At 40.7% G+C, this 21,753-nt stretch overlaps 1 protein-coding gene across 1 annotated transcript in view; it reads left to right on the top strand.

Annotated features, from left to right (window-relative positions):
• eys (eyes shut homolog) overlaps nt 1–21,753 on the top strand; it is a 1,854,977-nt gene that overhangs the window by 429,121 nt on the left and 1,404,103 nt on the right. Inside the window, exon 9 of the mRNA XM_073056513.1 lies at nt 14,043–14,206. Coding sequence (XP_072912614.1) covers nt 14,043–14,206 — 164 coding nt within the window. The remainder of the gene's footprint in view (nt 1–14,042; nt 14,207–21,753) is intronic.

Raw genomic sequence — 21,753 nt, forward strand, 5'->3', positions numbered from 1 at the left:
TTGGCCAGCAGTATGCTACGGCAATGCTCCCCAACCACCGGGCCATGGACCGGAACCTAGCTGCAAAGCATGTGCTTCTGGGCCGCGAGGGAACGATATTACTTAGTGGCTAGCCATATTACTAAGGCTAAGAAGGCTTTCACTGGTGGTGAAGAATTGATTCCGCCTGCTACCAAGGACATGTGCCGTGAACTGTTGGAAGAAGCTGCAGCTAACAAGATGGTAAAGGTTTCTCTTTCAGCTACCACAGTTTCAAGGAGAATCGATGACATAGCGGAGGACATCGATGGATGCACAGCACGAACACCTTCTCCTACACACTGAGTTCTCGAGTTAAGAGAGCTGCTACAGAGATTTCTTTCAGGAAAAATGTCACCACTGGAGGCACACTTCAGTGACGAGGAATGGATAGCAAAACTCGCTTATCTGTGTGACATCTTCAACCGGCTCAATGAACTCAATTTGTCACTTCAGAGGAGAATGACAACTGTCTTCAAGCTGGCAGATAAAGTGTCTGCTTTCAAAGCCAAACTGGAACTATGGGGATGTTGAGTGGACGGGCATATGTGTCATGTTCTCACAACTGGTGCGTGATTACCTACCTTCGCTGTCGACAGAATTTGAGCATAATTTCCAACTGCAAATGACACAAGACGTGCAAAGGAATGGGTCCGTGACCCATTTGTGAATGTCCCCGGTGAATCATCCATGTCAGCGTGGGAAGAAGATCAACTCCTTGAGCTTGCAAATGACGGTGGGTTGAAAAGTATGTTTGACATAACATCTATGCCAGTATTCTGGATCAAAGTCAAGGCTGAATATCCTGAGATAGCCATGAAAGCAGTGAAAATGTTGTTTCCATTTCCAACAACATATCTCATAACAAAAACTAAATTGCGGAATTGACTGGACACAAGGAACCCCCTTTGAGTATTGCTGTCTCCCATCACCCCTTGATGGGACTGTCTTGTTTCAGGGAAACAAACCCCGAGTTCCCATTGATTCAGCGATATTGGTGTGTTGTAATGATTTTATATGTTCATACTAGGAAAATATGCGCTGTGGTGTTTAATATTAAATTTGTTAGATAAAACCTTTTAGAAACGAAATTGAGTGCATTAACCACTTATCAGTGACTTATAGTGGACTTATCACCTATACTTTGGTCGTGATTATCACTCCCCTGTCAGCCAGTCCGCAAGAATATTGTCAATATTAAACCAGTCCGCGGTGACCCCAGTGCTAGGGAGTGGCAGCTGATTTGCGTGACTTCTTAATCTAAACAAGATGCCTGTTCTTCTTCCTTATCTCCGACGATGCTTCCTCAGCAGTGCCGGTGTGGTGAATGAACCTCCCGTGGTTCATGCAAGCAGGGCATCTCAGTGCTAGAAAGGCGGCTCATTCTGATTGAATGCCATCTTTCCGGTGTTCAAAAGAGTCAATCAATACACCTGATGTGACTTTCAACTTGTTGTAAGAGAAGTGCTGAAAGAATTAGAGAAATAAGCAGAAAGTTACAATGCCAATTCGGAGTGCACAACATGGCTGCCATATACGGCACAATCTTGGATCTGTCGCGTTTAACTGGTGTGTCTGTGGACTGTGGGAGGAAACCCATGTGGTCACAGGAAAAACATGTAAACTCCTCACAGATGGCAACTGAACTCCGAACTCCAACATGCCGAGCTGTAATAGCATCACTCTAACTGCTATGTTACCATGGTGTTAGGGTGGGATCAGTCGATTCTCGACAGGTAAAGGGGGTTGAAGTTAATGTGGGTTCACAAGAGTATTGAATTGAAGTTATATTCTGGTGAGCCTTAAAATTATGAAGGGACTGATAAGTCCACTCCTACTCCCTATTTATAATTTTGCAAATACATCTCAAAACTTAAAATATTCTTGTGTCAGTAATTATTGAAATTAGTAAGTTACCTTTTGCTCAGTAGTTGATTATTTGCATCACAAATGTGTGGATTCAGAGCCCACACCAGACACTTGTTCCTGTGCTTGACAGTCACATGCAATACTGGAAGGAGTGCCACATTGTTGGAGGTACTGTCTTTGTGATGAGACATCAAATTGTCCCAGGTGCATGTAGTCCACTTACAACATTTCATGACAGAAGGAATTGTCTGGTAAGATAATACAGTATGTAATGGTTCACCAGAAACAGGTTATCTGATCATTAGCACTTTGCTGTTTATGGACCAGTGCCATGCAGAAGCTGGCCAGTATTTCCTACGTTACAACAGTGACTGGTTGTACTTCCAAAATTCCCTTCTACAGTAAGGGCTCATGAAACGAAACATGTTAAATGGATCATATTTATTTTTTAATACTGACATTCACTATGAATTGGCTGAGGTTTTGACAGTAATTTATTTGTTGAGTTAACCACCATCAGAATCAATAAATGTGTGGAGAATTTTATCAAGCTATGCAATTGTGAGGAGCAACCTTACCTTGCTCTATGAATGAAGTTGGATAAATGATCCATTGATAAGTGTTGATATAAGAATCCTGGTTTTGCTGTCCAAATAGTCACATCTTTTTCTCTCATATTATTTGAGCAGTAAATAATTTCTCTAAGCTTTTATCCAATACAACTCATAAGCTACTCCTAAATCTGCTTCTGCAGACCTCTCATGCAAGGCACCCCAGATCATTATCAACTCTATGTGAAATAATAACTCTACATCTGATTTTTTTTCTCTTTGTCTTGAATCTTTGTCTTTTGGTAACTCCTGCCTTAGTTTCCTTTTATTTACCAAATCAAAGCTATCTGTAATTTGGACCATAATACATAGGAGCAGAATTAGGCCATTCAGCCCATCTTGTCTTTTTAGCAATTTCATCATAGCTGATCCCGGATCCCACTCAACCCCATACGCCTGCCTTCTTGCCATAACTTTTGATGCCCTGACCAATCATGAAAATATCAACTTCCGCTTTAAATATACACATGGACTTGGCCTCCGCTGCGGTCTGTGGTAGACTATTCCACAGATACTCTACTTTCTGGCTAAAATAATTTCTTCCTTACTTCTGTTCTGAACTATGAACCCTTCTAGCTTTCTATGATGCAAAGAGAGCAATCCCTTCTCTCCTATCTCTCTGCATTTCTAAAGTACCTTATCACGGATTCCATCGTAGTAAACTTTTCTGCATTTGCTTGACAGCATTTTCTGCTTTTTTTTTTAGCTTACCTAACCTGCTTTTGTAATCTATTACTCAATCAAGGACATCCTTCACCCAGGACATACCATCTTTTCATTGCTACCATCAGTGTGGAAGTACAGGGAGCCTGCATATATGCAATCAATGGTTCAGAACAGCTATTTTTTCTGCCCTCAATGATTATTGCCCAGTTGTACTTATATCCACAGTAAAGGAGTGTGTTGAGAGGTTGATAATGAAACATATCAACTCCTGCCTGAGAAGCAACTTGGATCCACTCCAATTTGCCTACCAACAAATGGCATTTTATTGGCAGATGCCATTTCATTGGCTCTTCACTCAACCCTGGAACATTTGGACAGCAATGATGTATACATCACAATGATCTTTATTGACTGCAGTGAAGCATTCAATATTATCATCCCATCAAAACTAATCAATAAGCTTCAAGACCTTGGCCTCAATACCACCTGTGAAATTGGATGCTTGACTTTCTCACTTGCAGACCTCAGTCTGTTCAGACTAGCAACAACACCTCCTTCACAATATCCATCAACACAGGTGCACCACAGGGCTGTGTGCTTAGCCCCTGCTCTGCTGACTTTACATTTATAACTGTGTGGCTAAGCACAGCTCCAATGCCATATTGAAGTTTGCTGATGGCATCACCATTGTAGGCCGAACCAAAGATAGTGATGGATCAGCAGATAGGAGGGAGGTTGAAAATCTGGCTGAGTGGTCCCACAACAACAGCCTCTCACTCAATGACAGCAAAACCAAGGAGCTGATGGTAGACATCAGAAGGAGGAATCCTGAGATCCATGAGTTAGTCCCCATCGGGGATTAGAGGTAGAAAGAATCAGCAATTTTAAATTTTCTCATTTCAGAGGACTTGCCCTGGGCCCCAGCATGTTAGTGCAATAATAAAGAAATGACGGCTGCTCCTTTACTTCCTTTTCTTTCTTTTTTCAATATTTTTATTAAGTTTCATATACACAAATACAGAATTCATAAGGATACTTATTATAAACCAAAATAACATAGCACAAAATGCACTGCATATAAATCACACTGATACAGTCACGGTATCCCATAATGATAATCAATCAAATAAAATAAATTGAATGATAAAATACAATAGTATGGTTAATTATATTATTTTTAAAAATTCTATACCCCCTACCAAGACAAAGCTGATTTACTTCCTAAGGAGTTTGCGAAGATTTGGCATCTAAAACTTTGAAAAAATTCTATAGATGTGTGGTGGAGAGTATATTAAATGACTGCATCACAGACTGGTATGGAAATGGGACCAATCAGGTGTGATAGTGGAAATATGTGCATGGAGTTGGAGGAGGCAGCAGAAGTATTTAATGAATACTGTGCTTCAATTCACCAGGGAAAAAGACCTGGCAATTGTGGGGTTGACTTCCAGCTTGAGCATATAGAAATTAAGAAAGAGAATGTGCTGGAGCGTTGAAAAGCATTAAGTTAGATAAGTCACCAGGGCTGGATGACTACTGTGGATAGTGAGGGAGGAGATTGCTGAGTCTCTTGCAATGATCTTTACATCATCAATAGGGATGGGAGAAGTACCGGAGGATTGGAGGGTTGCAGATGTTGTTCCCTTGTTCAAGAAAGGGAGTAGAGATAACCCAGGAAATTAAAGACCAGTGAGTCTGACTTCAATGGTGAGCAAGTTGTTGGAGAAGATCCTGAGAGGCAGGATTAATGAGCATTTGGAGAGACATAATCTGATTTGGGGATAGTTAGCATGGCTTTGTCAAGAGCAGGTTGTGCCTTATGAGCCTGATTGAATTATTTCAGGATGTAACAAAACATCTTGAAGGTAGAGCAGTGGATGTAGTGTATATGGATTTCAGTAAGGCATTTGATAAGGTTCCCAATGCAAGACTCCTTCAGAAAATAAGGAGGCATGGGATCCAAGGAGACCTTGCTTTGTGGATCCAGAATTATATTGCCCAAAGAAGGCAAAGGGTGGTTGAAGATTGTTCATATTCTGGATGGAGGTTGGTGACTAGTGGTGTTCTGCAGGGATCTGTTCTGGGACCCCTCCTCTTTGTGATTTTTATAAATGACCTGGATGAAGAAGTAGAAGGATGGCTTAGTAAGTTTGCTGATCACACAAATGTTGGGGTTGTTGTGGATAGTCTGGAGGGTTGTCAGAAGTTAAAGCGGGACATCGATTGGATGCAGAACTGGGCTGAGAAGTGGCAGACGGACTTCAATCCAGATAAGTGTGAAGTGGTTAATTTTGGTAAGACAAATTTGTAGACAAAATATTAATGGTAAGATTCTTGGCAGAAGGTGTATGGTGTGTTGACATTCATCAACCACGGGATTGAGTTCAAGAGCTGTGAAGAAATGTTACAGCTATATAAGACCTTGGTCAGAGCTCACTTGAAGTACTCCATTCCTTTCTGGTCACCTCACTACAGGAAGGATGTGGATACTATAGAGAGAGTGCAGAGGAGATTTACAAGAATGTTGCCTGGATTGGAGGGCCTACCTTATGAGAATAGGTTGATTGAACTTGGTCTTTTCACCTTGGAGTGGAGGAGAATGAGAGGTGACCTGATAGAGATGTATAAGATGATGAGGGGCTTTGATCACATGGATGGCCAGAGGATTTTTCCCAGGGCTGAAATGTTTAACATGAGGGGGCATAGTTTTAAGGTGCTTGGAAATAGGTACTGAGGGTATGTCAAGGGTAAGTTTTACACAGGGAGTGGTGGTGGAAGCGGATACAATAGGGTGTTTTAAGAGCCTCTTAGATAGGTATGTGGAGCTCAGAAAAATATAGGACTATGTGTTAGGGGAATTCTAGGCAGTGTCTAGAGTTATGGTCGGCACAACATTGTATGCCAAAGGGCCTGTAATGTGCTGTAGATTTCTATGTTCTATGTTCTATTGAAACATTAATGTCCTTGACTGGAAAATCCTCCAAAAGTTAGTAGAAACAGACTTCATGGGTAAGGCCCTCCCCATCATTGAGCACATCTACATGGAGTGGTGTTGTAGAAAACAGCATCCATCATCAGGGATCTTCACCACCCAAGGCATATTCTCTTCTCACTGTTGCCATCAGGAAGAAGGTACAGGAGCCTTAGGATTCACATCAGCAGGTTTGGGACCAGTTATTACCTCTCAACCATAAGACTCTTGAACCAGAGGGGATAACTTCACTTGCCCCATCACTGAGCTGTTCCTACAACCTATGGACTCACTTGCAAGAACTCTTCATCTCATATTTTTGATAATTATTGCTTATTTAGTTATTATTATTATTATTAGTTATTTATTTTTCTTTCTTTTTGCTTTTGCACATTGGTTGTCCACCCTGTTGTTGCAGTCCTTCACTGATTCTATTATAGTTACTGGATTTATTTAGTAATCCCACAAGAAAATGAATCTCAGTGTCGTATTTTGTAACAAATATATAGGGTCTGTACTTTGATAATAAATTTTACTTACTTATAATTTTTTATATATACATCGTACTGCTCCTGCAAAACATCAAATTTCATAATAAATGTCAGTGATAGTAAAACTGATTCTGATTCTGACCAATAAATATAACATTGTTTGTTAAATAATTATGTCCTTAATACTTAACTTTAGGGGTCAGTTCTGAGTCTCCAAGTGTTCACAATTTATATCAGGGAATTGGATGAGGGGATTAAATATAACATTTGAAGGGCCGAATGGCCTACTCCTGCACCTATTGTCTATTTCAAGTTTTTGATGAATCAAAGCCAGTGAGCTGTGTGGAGGTGCCAAGACTATAGGGGAAATGAAGAAAGGTGAAGTGAAGTGGTAGGTCGAATTTAATGTGGAAAATGTGTGACTATTTTATATACAAAGAAAACTACAAGGTTATATATTTTTAGCTGGTAATAGACTGAAAGACGTTGGTGTTCAGAGGGTCCTATGTGTTCTGGTACATGAATGACAGACAGCTAGTTAACATGCAGGCACAGCGAGCAGTGAGGAAGGTCTCGCTCCAATTAAAGAGGGTCCTGGTGAGACTACTTACATGGAGCTTTGGTCTCCCTGCATCTGAAGGGAGACTAGGAGAACTGGGACTGCACTCCCTTGTTTACAAAGAATGTGAGATGATTTTGAAATTCAAGATTGTTTATTGTCATACTTCAGTAGGTGGTGTAAATAAGAACAAAATGTTTGTTACTCCTGATCTGTTGCAGCATAAAAATATACAATAAGAATAAAGAACACACAAAAAAAAACAAAAAGAAATCAATAGCTCACTGAAAAGAATAAAATTCCTACAGGTTGTGCTGGAGTAATGCAGAGTTGTTGACTGGCGTATCTGGAACCTAAAGTCTGAGTCTTAATAAAGAAAGGTCAGTCATTTAGGATCAAAATGAGAAGCAATTTCTTCACTCAGAGGGTGGTGAGTCTTTGGACTTCTCTTTACAAAAGAGCTGTGGAAGCTTAGTCAATAAGTTTACTCAAAGCAGGGACTCACAGATTTTCAGATATTAAGGGAATCAGGAGATACAGGATTAGTGCAGAAAGGAGGTATTAAGGTAAAAGATCAGTCATGACCTGAAGGCAGGCAAGAGAGATTGACTAGTTTCCTCCTGCTCCTGTTTTTCAGGTTGGTCTCTCATGAATATTAATCATAAATGCACAGAATTATTCATTGACCTTTGCAAATTAGATTTCTTAATGAAGGCTTATTCTTGAGTGTTTGGATCTTACTTTCATGATTTTCTTTTGCGATAATGACTTAAGAAAAATCAAAGCATTTAGCAAAAGTGACATGATCATTTCAGTGACTAATCTTTATCATTGTAAGAACAATCATTAGAAGCAGAGTGAGACTTTTTATTGTGCTCTCTGCAGCTGGTCATTCTGCAGATGCCTTAAGGAGCAATGAGGTGGGGCAGTGTGTGTTGTTTCAGAAGGAACATGAAATCCAAAGTGAGCTGGTTAATTGGATCCAAAATTGGTCTGGTGATAGTAGGTACAGAGTAGTGGTGGAAGGATGATTTGCTGGTTGGACAATTGTGACTGGTGATGTACCACAAGAACTAATTCTTGTATCCTTGCTGTTAGGAGTATGTATTACTAACTTGGATCTGAATGTAGGAGGAATAATTAGTAACTTTGTAGATGACATAAACATTGGTGGTGTTGTGGATGGCAGAGACATTCCTCTAAGGATGTTATAGGATATACTGTAGATCAGATGGAAATTGGGTGCAACATTGGTAAATGGAATGATGAGTTTAAGGTGATACATTTTTGGGAAGTCAAATAGAGGTACACTCATTCACTAAGGAATACTGATGAAAAAGGAGACATAAGGGATCCAGGTCTTAATTCCATGAAAGTAAAATTGCAGTTTGATATGGTAGTGCAGAGGGTATATAGCATGCTTGCCTTCATAGATCAGGGCATAGAATAAAAGAGTTGGGATATCAGTTTATAAATATTAACCCTATCTATACCCATCATAATTTAGTATCATCAAAAGACAGGTGTCAGCTCTCCAGAGCTGCTGTCAACAAAAATTAGAGAATGGAGATGCCCTAATGTAGTTTCTGTTACATTGGTTAACCTAAGGCTAGGGTCTGCATGGTGGCTGGATTCAACTATCAGCCATTAGATTTTGTTCCATCTCCTCCCTTTAAGCATTTATGCTGTCAATCTCCTCTCGTTCTGTCCGTGCTGAAGAGAAGTCTTGACCTGAAACATCGATTGACCTTTTCCTCCCACTGATGCTTCCTGACCAGCTTACTTCCTCCAGCAATTTGTGCTTTACTCCAGAATTCTGGTATCTGCAATCTGACTTGAGTCTCAAAGATACCTGTCCGGAATAGAAACATGAAGTATGTCTGTGAGGTCAGTGCTCTGTACTGGTGTCAGATGTCAGAAATCCAGGAGACTCCCAACCTCCTGGACGGCCACGTCTGCACCAGGTGCATTGAGCTGTGGCTCCTTAGGGACTGGGTTAGGGAACTGAAGCTGCAGTTTGATAACCTTCATCTGGTCAGGCAAAGTAAGGAGGTGATACAGAGGAGCTATAGGCAAGTAGTCATACCAGGACCTCGGGAGACAGATAAGTGGGTAATAGTCAAGAAAGGGAAGGGCAAGTGAGTACCCCTGTGGCTGTCCCTCTTAACGATAAGTACTCTTATTTGAATACTGTTGGGGGGGGGGGTGGATGGCCTACTTGGGGGAAGCAACAGTGGCTGCGCCTCTGGCACAGAGTCTGGCCCTGTGGGTCAGAAGTGTAGGGAAAGGAAGAGGACAGCAGCAGTAATAGAGGAATCTATAGTTAGGGGGTCAGACAGGTGATTCTGTGGATGCAAGAAAGAAACACGGATGCTAATTTGCCTGCCAGGTGCCAGGGTCCGGGATGTTTCTGATCACGTCCACAATATCCTGAAGTAGGAAAGTAAACAGCCAGAGATCGTGGTACATATTGGTACCAATAACAGGTAGGAAAAGGGTGGAGGTCCTGAAAGCACACTACAGGGAGTTAGAAAGGAAGCTGAGAAGCAGGACTTTAAAGGTAGTAATCTCAGGATTACTGCCTGTGCCACGTGACAGTGAGTATAGGAATAGAATGAGGTGAAAGATAAATGTGTGGCTGAGGGATTGGAGCAAGGGGGCAGGAAGTCAGATTTCTGGATCACTGGGACCTCTTTTGAGATAGGCATGACCTGTACAAAAAGGATGGGTTGCATTTGAACTGAGGGGGACCAATATCCTGGTGGGGAGGTTTGCTAAGGCTATTGGGGAGAGTTTAAACTGGAATTGCTGGGGGGTGGGAACTGAACTGAAGAGATGAAGGAAGGGGTGGTTGGCTCACAAAAAGAGAAAGCTTGGAAACAATGTGAAAGGAAGGATAAGCGGGTGATAGAGAATGGATACACTCAGACTGATGGATTGAGATGTGTCTATTTTAATGCAAGAAGCATCATGAACAAAACGGATAAGCTTAGAGCGTGGATCAGTACTTGAAGCTATGATGTTGTGGCCATTACCAGAGACTTGGGTGGCTCAGAGGCAGGAATGGTTACTTTGAGTGCCAGGTTTTAGATGTTTCAGAAAGGACAGGGAGGGAGGAAAAAGAGGTGGGGGCACAGCACTGCTGATCAGAGATAGTGTCATGGTAGCAAGAAAAGGAGGAAGACAAGGAGGGATTGTCTACTGATTATCCGTGGGTGGAAGTTAGAAATAGGAAGGGGTCAATGACTCTACAAGGTGTTTTTTATAGACCATCCAATAGTAACAGGGACATCGAGGAGCAGATGAGGAGACAGATTCTGGGAAAGTATACAGTAATCATAACAGGGGGTCATGATGGGAGATTTTAATTTCTCAAATATTTATTGGCATCTCCCTAGAGCAAAGGGTCTAGATGTAGTGGAGTTTGTTAGATGTGTTCAGGAAGGTTTCCTGACACAATATGTAGATAAGCCTACAAGAGGAGAGGCTGTACTTGATCTGGTATTGGGAAATAAACCTGGTCAGGTGTCAGATCTCTCAGTGGAAGAGTATTTTGGAGATAGTGATCACAATTCTACCTCCTTTACCATAGCATTGGAGATGGATAGGAACAGATAAATTAGGAAAGTGTTTAACTGGAGTAAGAGGAAATATGAAGCTATCAGGCAGGAACTTGGAAGCATAAATTGGGAACAGATATTCTCAGGGAAATGCATGGCAGAAATGTGGCAAATGTTCAGGGGATGTTTGCGTGGAGATCTGCATAGGTATGTTCCAATGAAACAAAGAAAAGATGGTTGGGTACAGGAACTGTGGTGTACAAAGGCTGTTGGAAATCTAAAAGAAAAAAAGGAAAGCTTACAAAATGTTCAGAAAACTAGGTAATGATAGAATTCTAGATGATTATAGGGCCAGCAGGAAGGAGCTTAAGAATGAAATTAGGAGAGCCAGAAGAAGCCATGAGAATGCCTTGGTGAGCTGGATTAAACAAAACCTCAAAATATTTTACAAGTCTGTGAAGAGCAAGAGGATAAGATGTGAGAGAACAGGATCAATCAAGTGTGACAGTGGAAAAGTGTGTATGGAACCAGAGGAGATAGCAGAGGTACTTAATGAATACTTCGCTTCACTATTCACTGTGGAAAAGGATCTTGGTGATTGAAAAGCTTGAGCATGTTCATTTTTAGAAAGAGGATGTGCTGGAGCTTTTGGAGAGCATCAAGTTGGATAAGTCACCAGGACTGGACGAGATGTACCCCAGGCTACTGTGGGAGGCAAGGGAGGAGATTGTTGAGCCTCTGGCAATGATCTTTGTATCATCAATGGTGACAGGAGAGGTTCTGCTGGATTGGAGAGTTGCAGATGCTGTTCCCTTATTCAAGAAAGGGAGTAGAGATAGCCCAGGAAATTATAGACCAGTGAGCCTTACTTTAGTGGTTGCTAAGTTGATGGAAAATATCCTGAGAAGCAGGATTTATGAATATTTGGAGAGGCATAGTAGGATTAGGGATGGTCAGCATGGCTTTGTCAAAAGCAGGTTGTGCCTTATGAGCCTGATTGAATTTTTTGAGGATGTGACTAAACAAGTTGATGAATGTAGAGCCATAGACGTAGTGTATATGGATAAGATATTTGATAAGGTACCCCATGCAAAACTTATTGAGAAAGTAAGGAGGCATCGGATCCAAGGAGACCTTGCTTTGTGGATCCAGAATTGGCTTCAGTGGAAGACAAAGAGTGGTTGTAGATGGGTCGTATTCTGCTTGGAGTTCGGTGACCAGTTGTGTGCTTCAGGGATCTATTCTGGGACCCTTCTCTTTGTGATTTCTATAAATGACCTGGATGAGGAACTGGAGGGATGGGTTGGTAAATTTGTGGATGACACAAAAGTTGAGGGTGTTGTGGATAGTGTGGAGGGCTGTCAGAGGTTACAGCGGGACATTGATAGGATGCAAAATTGGGCTAAAATGTGGCAGATGGAGTTCAACCCAGATAAGTGTGAGGTTGTTCATTTTGGTAGGTCAACTATGATAGCAGAGTATAGTAATGGTAAGACTCTTGGCAATGTGGAAAATCAGAGGGATCTTGGGATCCGAGTCCATAGGACACTCAAAGCTGCTCTGCAGGTTGACTCTGCAGTTAAGAAGGCAAACGGTTCATTGGCCTTCATCAACCATGGGATTAAGTTTAAGAACCAAGAGGTAATGTTACAGCGATATATGACCCTGGTCAGACCCCACTTGGAGTACTGTACTCAGTTCTGGTCACCTCACTACAGGAAGGACGTGGAACCCATAGAAAAGGTGCAGAGGAGATTTACAAAGATGTTACCTGGATTGGAGGAGCATGCCTTATGAGAATAGGTTGAGTGAACTCGGTCTTTTCTCCTTGGAGCGACGGAGGATGAGAGGTGACCTGATAGAGGTATATAAGATTATGAGAGGCATTGATCATGTGGATAGTCAGAGGCTTTTCCCAGGGCTGAAATGGTTGCCACAAGAGGGCCCAGGTTTAAGGTGCTGGGGAGTAGGAACAGAGGAGATGTCAGGAGCAAGTTTTTTATTCAGAGAGTGGTGAGTGTGTGGAATGGGCTGCCGGCAACAGTGGTGGAGGTGGATACGATAGGGTCTTTTAAGAGGCCTTTAGGTAGGTACATGGAGCTTAGTAAAATAGAGGGCTGTAGGTAAGCCTATTAATTTCTGTGGTAGGGACATGTTTGGCAGAACTTTATGGACCGAAAGGCCTGAATTGTGCTGTAGGACTGAGTTTAAGAGCTGAGAGGTAACGCTGCAGCTATATATGACCCTGGTCAGACCCCACTTGGAGTACTGTACTCAGTTCTGATCACCTCACTACAGGAAGGATGTGAAAAGTATAGAAAGAGAGCAGAGGAGAATTAGAAGGATGTTGCCTTGTTTGGGGAGCATGCCTTATGAGAATAGGTTGAGTGAACTCGGCCTGTCTCCTTGGAGTGACAGAGGATGCGAGGTGACCTGATAGATGTGTATAGGCATTAATCGTGTGGATAGTCAGAGGCTTTTTCCAATGCTGAAATAGATAACACAAGAGGGCACAATTTTAAGATGCTTGAAAGTAGGTACAGAGGAGATGTCAGGAGTAAATTTCTTATGCAGAGAGTGGTGAGTGCATGAAATGGGCTGCCTGTTTTGGAGGCAGAGACTATAGGGTCTTTTAAGAGACACCTGGATAGGTACATGGTGCTTGGAAAAATAGTCAGCTACGGGTAACCCTAGACAGTTTCTAAAGTAAGTATGTGTTTGGCACAACATTGTGGGCTGAAGAGCCTGTATTGTGTTGGTAGGTTTTCTATGTTTCTATGTTTTAAGAAAGTTGCTATTCAGCTGTCATTAGAGGCAAGTCTGTTTTCTTCTCACTAGAAATTATTCTCTTGAGAAGGAGGTAGGGAGAATCTGTAGACTACTTGCAACCTTCCCTGCTGACACTTACAATATAAAATATGATCTTCTAGTGGGTGGTTTGTTGTTTCCTCAGAATTAAGGTGATATTTCTGAAGGGCAACATTGATTTGTTGCCTCAAACTCACTCTGAATTGTCTCAGAGCTAAATGAGAAACCAATTCCTTTTCTGATAATCTACATTCTCATCATTTTTATCGTTTCAGCTCTGGACCTCAAGGTACATGTGTAACAAGTTACATACGTAACTCAACCAGCACCAATGACCATGCATTGCATTTACTGTCACTCAAATCAGTTTTATCACACCATCAGATTATGAAATAATAATGCATAATCATGTCAACAACCTTTACTTGACCATATTTTTTCCTTCTTTTCTCCCCACCTCCATTTTCCCCTACCTGGTGATATTAATAGCCGTGTGCAAATGGTGGTTTCTGTTTTCTGGGCGACAACACGCAGAGGCATTGCATCTGTGCGCCTGGATGGATGGGAAGCAGTTGTACCCACAACAAAAATGAATGTGAAGACCACTGGTGTCAAAATGGAGGCACTTGTGAAGATGGAGTCAATGCCTACAGGTACCAGCAATTGTTTGGTTCAGACCAAATGTGCTGATAGTTTACAACATCTTTCTTATCTTTCTTTAATATTTTGGTGTTCTATTCATAAATGCTTTTATATTTCTTCTTCTCTTTGAGACATTTGTCTATGTTTGTATCCAAGTGTTGTAGCCAAGAAAGACGGCCAGTGCAATAGCAGATATTAACAATTAAGTAGACTTACACCAGAATTATAAAGTTTCTACCAAAAGCTTCCCTCTATATTTGTAATTCTTCATGATGAGAATATTAAGAAATTAGTTCATTGAGGTTTAAAGTAAGTGAAATATTTAGTACGGTGCTTATTTATTTACTTAGAGAAACAGAGTGGAATAGACCATTCCAGCTTTTTGAGCTGCGCCTCCAGCATCCCACTGATTTCACCCTAAACTAATCAGGGGTCAATTTACAATGACTAACTAACCTACTAATTGGTATGTTGTTGGAGTATGGGCAGAAACTGGAGCACATGGAGGAAGCCAACACGTTCTGTGGGGAAGACATACTAACTCATTAAAGGGTACGCCGGGATTGAACTCTGAACTCCAGCAGCCTGACCTGTAATAGCATGTGCTAGCCGCTGTGCTACCGAGATGCCCTACCAGAAGAAACATAAATTATTTTTAGAAATCTAAAAAGAATTGCAGATCTATTCTCGAAGGGATGTCAAGAACTAAATAATGTTGGAAACACTTCTCCGTGAGGGGAAATCTGAAAAACAATTCTTACTCTTCCAAAAAACGCTTTTGTGCCCTAGGCTCACTTGAAAATTTAATGACTCATATTTATAGATTTGCATATCAAAGAATTACAAATTGTAAAGCCAGGTTATGTGGACAGAGTTACGATACGAATTTGGTACAGTCAATTTAAATAACCAAAGAAGCTTGAAGAATTAACTGACCTAATTCAGTTCCTATATTTGTAAAGCAGCATATTGAACCCCATTGGTAATGTAAAAGTGAAATTACTATTTGGTAATGAGAAGTGAGACTTCTGATTCTTCTTAAGCATCATTTTGCATTATCAATGAGTTGCATCTACTCTGGTTTGTGAATTCTGACGTGGTTAATGAGGTCAATGTGGGAACTGAAGCCTCTTCCACAAATGAGTCTGCTAGGACCAGAGAGTACAGCCTCAGAATCGAAGACATCCACTTAGAACAGAGATGAAGATGAATTTCTTTAGCCAGAGGTGGTGAAATTGTTGAATTAATTGCCAGAGACATCTGTGGAGGCCATGTCATTAGATATATTTCAAGGATCAAGGATAAACTTTATTTACTGTATACACTTCATGCATATGGAATTTGCTGCAATGTGATGATATGACAAGCAACAAGCAGAGGCTGATAAGTTTTTGATTAGTAAGGATGTCAAAGGTTACTGGGGGAATGCAGGAAAATGTGGTTGAGAGGGAAAATAAATCAGCCATGATCAAATGGCAGAACAGACTCAATGGGTTGAATGGCAAAATTCTGCTCCTATGTCTTATGGTCTTATGGATTAAATGAGGAACTTAGCAGGGTGTGTGTGTTGGCCTAGTGGATAAGGCATCGGACTAGTAACCTACAGGTCACTGGTTCGAGCCTCAGCTGAGGAAACATGTTTGTATCCTCGAGCAAGGCATTTAACAACACATTGTTCTGCGGCGACACCAGTGCCAAGCTGCTTGGGTCCTAGTCCTTGGGCCCTTGGACAATATCGGTAGCGTGGAGAGGGGAAGGCTTGCAGCTTGGGCAACTGCCAGTCTCCCATACAACCCTGCCCAGGCCTGCACCCTGGATAACCTTCCAAGGCACAAATCCATGGTCTGACAAGACTAATGGATGCCTATAGTATAGCAGGGTGTGTGAATAGGTCATGAGTTGGTGTGCTCTCAGGGCTTTTGTGTCCTATTGTACAGACTTGAGATCTTCAGTACTATATTGAACGCTCCTTCTCCACTTTCATGGGTTAGAAGTCGCCAGAAGTTTATGGATGTTGTATTCCTTCAAGGAGACTCTGAGCACAACTCTAAGTATTTTCCTTTCTCTGCCTGGCAATGTTGACAGAGCTTGGAATAGAATCTTTGTTTTGGGAATCTGTGTTCTGGAGTCAAGGCAACATGGATTGACCAACTTCCCAGTAGTCCTGATTATTTCTTTCCTTAATGGCAGTATGCATACAAATTTATATTGTCTCCTATCATTGCTTCTGAAGAGTTCAGCTCTCTGGCAAAGGCCAGAATGATGTTCAGGAGTGTCCATTCTCTACTAAGTCCAACCACATAGCCTTTTGGAAAAGCTAAATGTAATCTAAAAATTATTATTTGACACACAGATAAACATCTTGTTATTTTAACTAGATTTGATTAGGTTAGCTTAATCTGTCACATGTACATCAAAACATACATGCAACGTGGAACATACAATGAAATGTATCATTTTGCATCAATGACCAACACAGTTCAATGATGTGCTGGGGGCAGCCTGTAAGTGTCCCCATGATCCTAGTACCAACATAGCATTCCCATAAACATATCGTACACACATTGAATTTTAACTACTCAATGCAGACTTAAATTTATAAATGGAATTTATAAATTAAATGACCAGATTCATCTAACAATACTCAAAGCTTTTACTCAAGCAATCTGTGTTCCAAGAAGATGTGAAGCATTCATGGTAGTACATGAAATCTATTGGACAGGATTAGACCATTTGGTCCAACTGGATAATACTAGTTCACTCCTTACTTGAACCAGCCACCTTAACTCAGTTCCCCACTGTAATTAGCACTTCCCCTCTTGTCCTCTTCTATATCCTCTTCATCTAATGTTTACAAGCCTTTCATTTAATAAATTTTTGGTTTTGGCTTTATCAATCATCATTCTAAAGACTATGCCACTTCAGGACCTGTTAATGTTATTTTTATGACTATATGTGCTGTTTGTAACTGTGCTTACTGTATTTTCTACTTTGAAACCCAGAGGAATGTTATTTCATTTAGCTTTATGTATGTGTATGGTTGCATGACAATTAAACTTGAATTTGAACTTGTATTTGTATTGCCCAATCTTCCAATCTCTGCTTCAAGAATATTCTCCTATTATTGTGGGCAGTTTTCTATTAAGTCTAATCTTTGCTTTAATTGAACAGCTGTGTACAACAGAAATGGAAGGTTCTCTCTGAATCCTTCGTTCCAATTGGAGATAGATAGACGTACTCCATGCTATTTTCCCATCGGTGTCTGCAGAGGGAAAAAGGGAAAAAACCTATATTGTCTTGATTCCAGAACTAAGATTACCTAATCTTCCAGTGCTAGCAAAATTCTCACTGTGCCTTTTAACAGGGCCAGCTAGTAAACCAGGGATTACCATGACTTTACTGGGACTGGAGGGATCTTTAAGCCTTGCTTTTCTGGGGTGGCAGTGTGGTGCAGCAAGTAGAGTGGCTGACTCACTGCTCCAGAAAACTGACTGTGTGGAGTTTATATGCTCTTCCTGTGACTGCACAAGTTTCCTCCTGCCTGAATTTCACCCCACCTTCCAAAGATCTACGAGTAAATTAAATGGCCACTGTGAATTGCCCATGGTGTACAGGTGAGTGTTTGTGTTGTGGGGGGTGTAGATGATAGGAATATTAAGATAGTAAAATGGAATCAGTGTAGGTTTCATATAAATGGATGATTGGTGTTTGGAACAGACTTTGCAGGTTGGGCTGGCCAGAGTGAGGAAACCAGAGGCTGGGGCTGAGGTCTGATCTAGAACATAGAATAGCACAGCACTTCAGACCACAATGTTGTACTGACATTTATAATCCTACTCCTTGATCAATTTAGGTCACCCTCCTACCTAGCCTATTTTTCCTTCATCCATGTGCCAATCCATGAGTCTCTTAAATGTTCCTAATTTTTTCAGCCTCTACCATCTTCCTGACAGTTTATTCAAAACACTTACCACTCACTGTATAAAAGAATTCTACCGCTGATATCTCTGCTACACTTTCCTGAACTCACTTTACATACATCCTTTATTCTTAGCCATTGCCACCCTGGGAAAAAGGTGCTGGCTGTCCACACTATCTATGTCTCTCATAATCTTCTACACCTCTGTCAAGTCACCTATCATGCCCCTCCACTGTGCAGACAGAGTTAGGGCTCAAGATGCTTGTATATTTCCAACTCCCTTCAGCCACACCGGCTTCACTGGGAACTTTATACTGCCATGTAACATGTAAAAGAAAGTGAAATCAAAGTACAGGTAGGTAGTAAAAGGAGAGTCATTTAATATTCTGGAAAATTTTCCTGGTCTGGTACAGCCAAAACCCTAAGGACTGTTGGTGTTTTATTTTTGTAGCGTTGAAAACAGTCGAGAAGAAACTTATTTGGCCAATTCCTGAGTGAGAGGATTGTTCTATCATAAGTGGACAAAATAAAATTGGTCTACCCAAAAGTAGAAGGCTAAGGATTGAATGCTACTTAAATAGGGTTAGAACAGATAGGTAATTGATGGTCAGTATGAATAGGCTATGCTGAAGAGCCTGTCATGTGCTGAGTCATTCTATGTTCTTTGCGGTTTTGAAGAATGGGAAGGTCATTTGTGCTCAAGGCATGGTAGCTGTTGAGGTATTTCCACAGTTGGGAGAGTTACAAATGAGGAGGCATAGAAACAAGATAAAGGGGAAATTATTTAAAACCAAAGAATATGGAGATTTCTTTTTGCAGACAGTTGTGAATGTCTGGAATTTATTTCCTCAGAGGATTTTGGAAGCTCATTGATTGGAGGTATTTGCAGTGGAGGTAGAACATTGTTGAAATATTGGGGAATTGAGGGCTGTAGAGAATGGGCACAAAAGAGGAGCTGAGGTCTGAAACAAGTCAGCCATGATAGTATTGAATGGTGGGCAGGCCTGATTTATTTTCTTACGTTCTTATTGCACAGCATTTTTCTATTCCATTTTTCTGGGACTTCCTTTCCAAATATTTACTTTTCTTTCTACCTTTTCTTTTGCCCATAAAAATGTTTGCTTTCCTTAGATTTCATATTTGACAGTCAATTTTCTCTTAAGTCCACTTATTGAAAATATCTCTAAAGAGGGTAATAAAAAGTAAAGCCTGCTTCAGGAATGGCTTTATCACTGCAATATTGAGCACAGGCAGTTACCATCCTTACATCACATACAAAATTTTGGAGGAACTCAGCAGACCAGGCAGCATCTGTGGAAAAGAGTACTGTTGATATTTTGGGCCAGCATCTATGGAAAGAGTACAGTCGACAAGTTGCTCCAGCAATTTTGTGGCCCAGCCTGCTGAGTTCCTTCAGCATTTTGAGTGACTTGGCGTGCTAAGTTCCTCTGGCATTTTGTGTGTTGTTTGGATTTCTAGCACCTGCAGATTTTCTCTTGTTTGTGATTGAATTACCATCATTAATTCTCCTTTGACCTTCTGCTCAAACCATTTCCAAAGCAATTTTTGAGTTGTGGAAAAATAAAAAGTACTATTGTGTATCCCAGCACTTAACTCATCTTGCAAGTCAGTATTTTAAATGTTAACTTTGTTAAATTATCTCATTTTACAGTAAGGTTCAAAGATCATTTTAACCCTTCACAATACAATTTCAGCAATAAATGGTACTAATAAATGGTTGAGGAGCTGGTTTAATCATGGGTAAAAATATGAATGCTCTGCCACGTAAAGTGTTTGAAACAGACAGTATTTAGAGAAGGCACTTAGTGCAAAAGGGAAAAGGCAATAAAGGAATATCATTAACATAGTGATTGCTGTGGCTCATTGCCACCTTTTCAAGGTAAACTAAGTATGGGCAATAAACTCTGGTCATTTCATCCGTACCTATGTCCCAGAAGCAGATCGGGAAGAGGTCAGGAAAATAACCTTGTTTATACACTCAGTTGTCACTGAGTATATGTTTGTTGACTTCTGCTGTTGTAGCCAATGCTCTTCAAGCGTCATCATGTTGAGTGTTCAGGGATGTTGTTCTGCACACCACTTGTAATATGTGGTTATTAGAGTCACTGTCACCTTCCTGTCAGCTTGAACCACTCTGGCCATTCTCTTCTGACTTCTCTCATTACAAGGCGTTATCACCTGCAGAACTGTTACTCACTGGGTATTTTTTTTTACCATTCTCCGTAAATTCTAGAGACTGTTGTACATGAAAATCGCAGGAGATCAACAGTTTCTGAGATATTCAAACTACCCCGTTTGGCATTGACAATCATTTGATGATGTAATTCACTTGGATCACATTTCTTTCCCATTCTGATGTTTAATCTGAACCTCTCAAACATGTCTGCATATTTTTATGCAGTGAGTTGCTGCCACAGGATTGGCTGATTAGATATTTGCATTACCTAATAAAGTGGCCACTCAGTGTCGTTTATCCCCATGATCTCCTCAGTTTTACCCAGTCAACAACAACCCTCCCTACAACATTATGATCTTTGTGGTTTATTATGTTGAATAATTATTCTACATGATACATTATTTGCAAAGTAGTCTATTACTAATGCAATTGAGAACCACAATTGAGATAGTTATTAAATATTTAAAAGAAATAATAATTATGTTTATGATGAAAGGTTAACCAGCTCACATGGATGTTCATCACATTCTACCTTTAAGAATCACAAGCTGCTAACATTAAAATTAAATGTGGCAGTAAATCAAATCAGAGAACCTTTAGCTCGAGGTTTCTGCATTAAACATCCATATGTATGAGATTCTAGTGTGAATAGTTTACATTTTCTAAATACATCAAATTCTGCAGACCAGCAGATGTAAACTGGAATGGTTAGCATCCTCTGTAACTGAAGCAAAGTAGAAATACCAGCATTAAAATCAATGATGCTTCATTCAACATATCCATTGCCCTGGATAAAACATATTTCATATGTAGAAAAATGCAACACTGGGCTTAAAGGTGGATATGGAGGGAAAGATCAGCAGCAATTATTGCAATTGCCTTTACTGGTATTGGCATTAGTTTTGGGTTATTATTTGCTCATGTACCAAGATACTGTAGAGTTAAAGTTTGCCTTGCATACTGTTCATACAGGTCAAATCATTACACAGCACATTGACCTAGAATGAGGTAAAACAATAACAATGTAGAATGAAGTGTAAATTCTACCAAAAAGTGCAGTGCAGGCCAAAAAAAAAGAGCAAGATCATAACAAAGTAGATAGTATGGCTAAGAGTCCATTTTACTGCACAAGAGGTCCTTTCAAGAGTCTTGATAACAGAGTGACGGTTGTACCTCATGCCTGTTGAGCCTTGTGCCACCTGCTTAGGCATTTGTCGAGAAGAAAATTAATTGTAAGGTCCACTCTACCACTCAGTTAACTGAAATGTTGAGTCTTCTGGACTTTGGAGCCATTTTTGCAGCTGCTTCCCTTTATGTTACTGCTGCCCAAACATCTTGAAATGTCTCATGGGTTCTGCTCTACTTCCAACAGAGCACAGATGTTGGAATCTGGAGCAACACACAACATGTACTGAGGGAATTCAATGTGCAAGACAGCATAT

Source organism: Hemitrygon akajei, chromosome 9 (genome assembly GCF_048418815.1).
Source record: "Hemitrygon akajei chromosome 9, sHemAka1.3, whole genome shotgun sequence".
Classification (NCBI taxonomy): Eukaryota; Metazoa; Chordata; class Chondrichthyes; order Myliobatiformes; family Dasyatidae; genus Hemitrygon; species Hemitrygon akajei.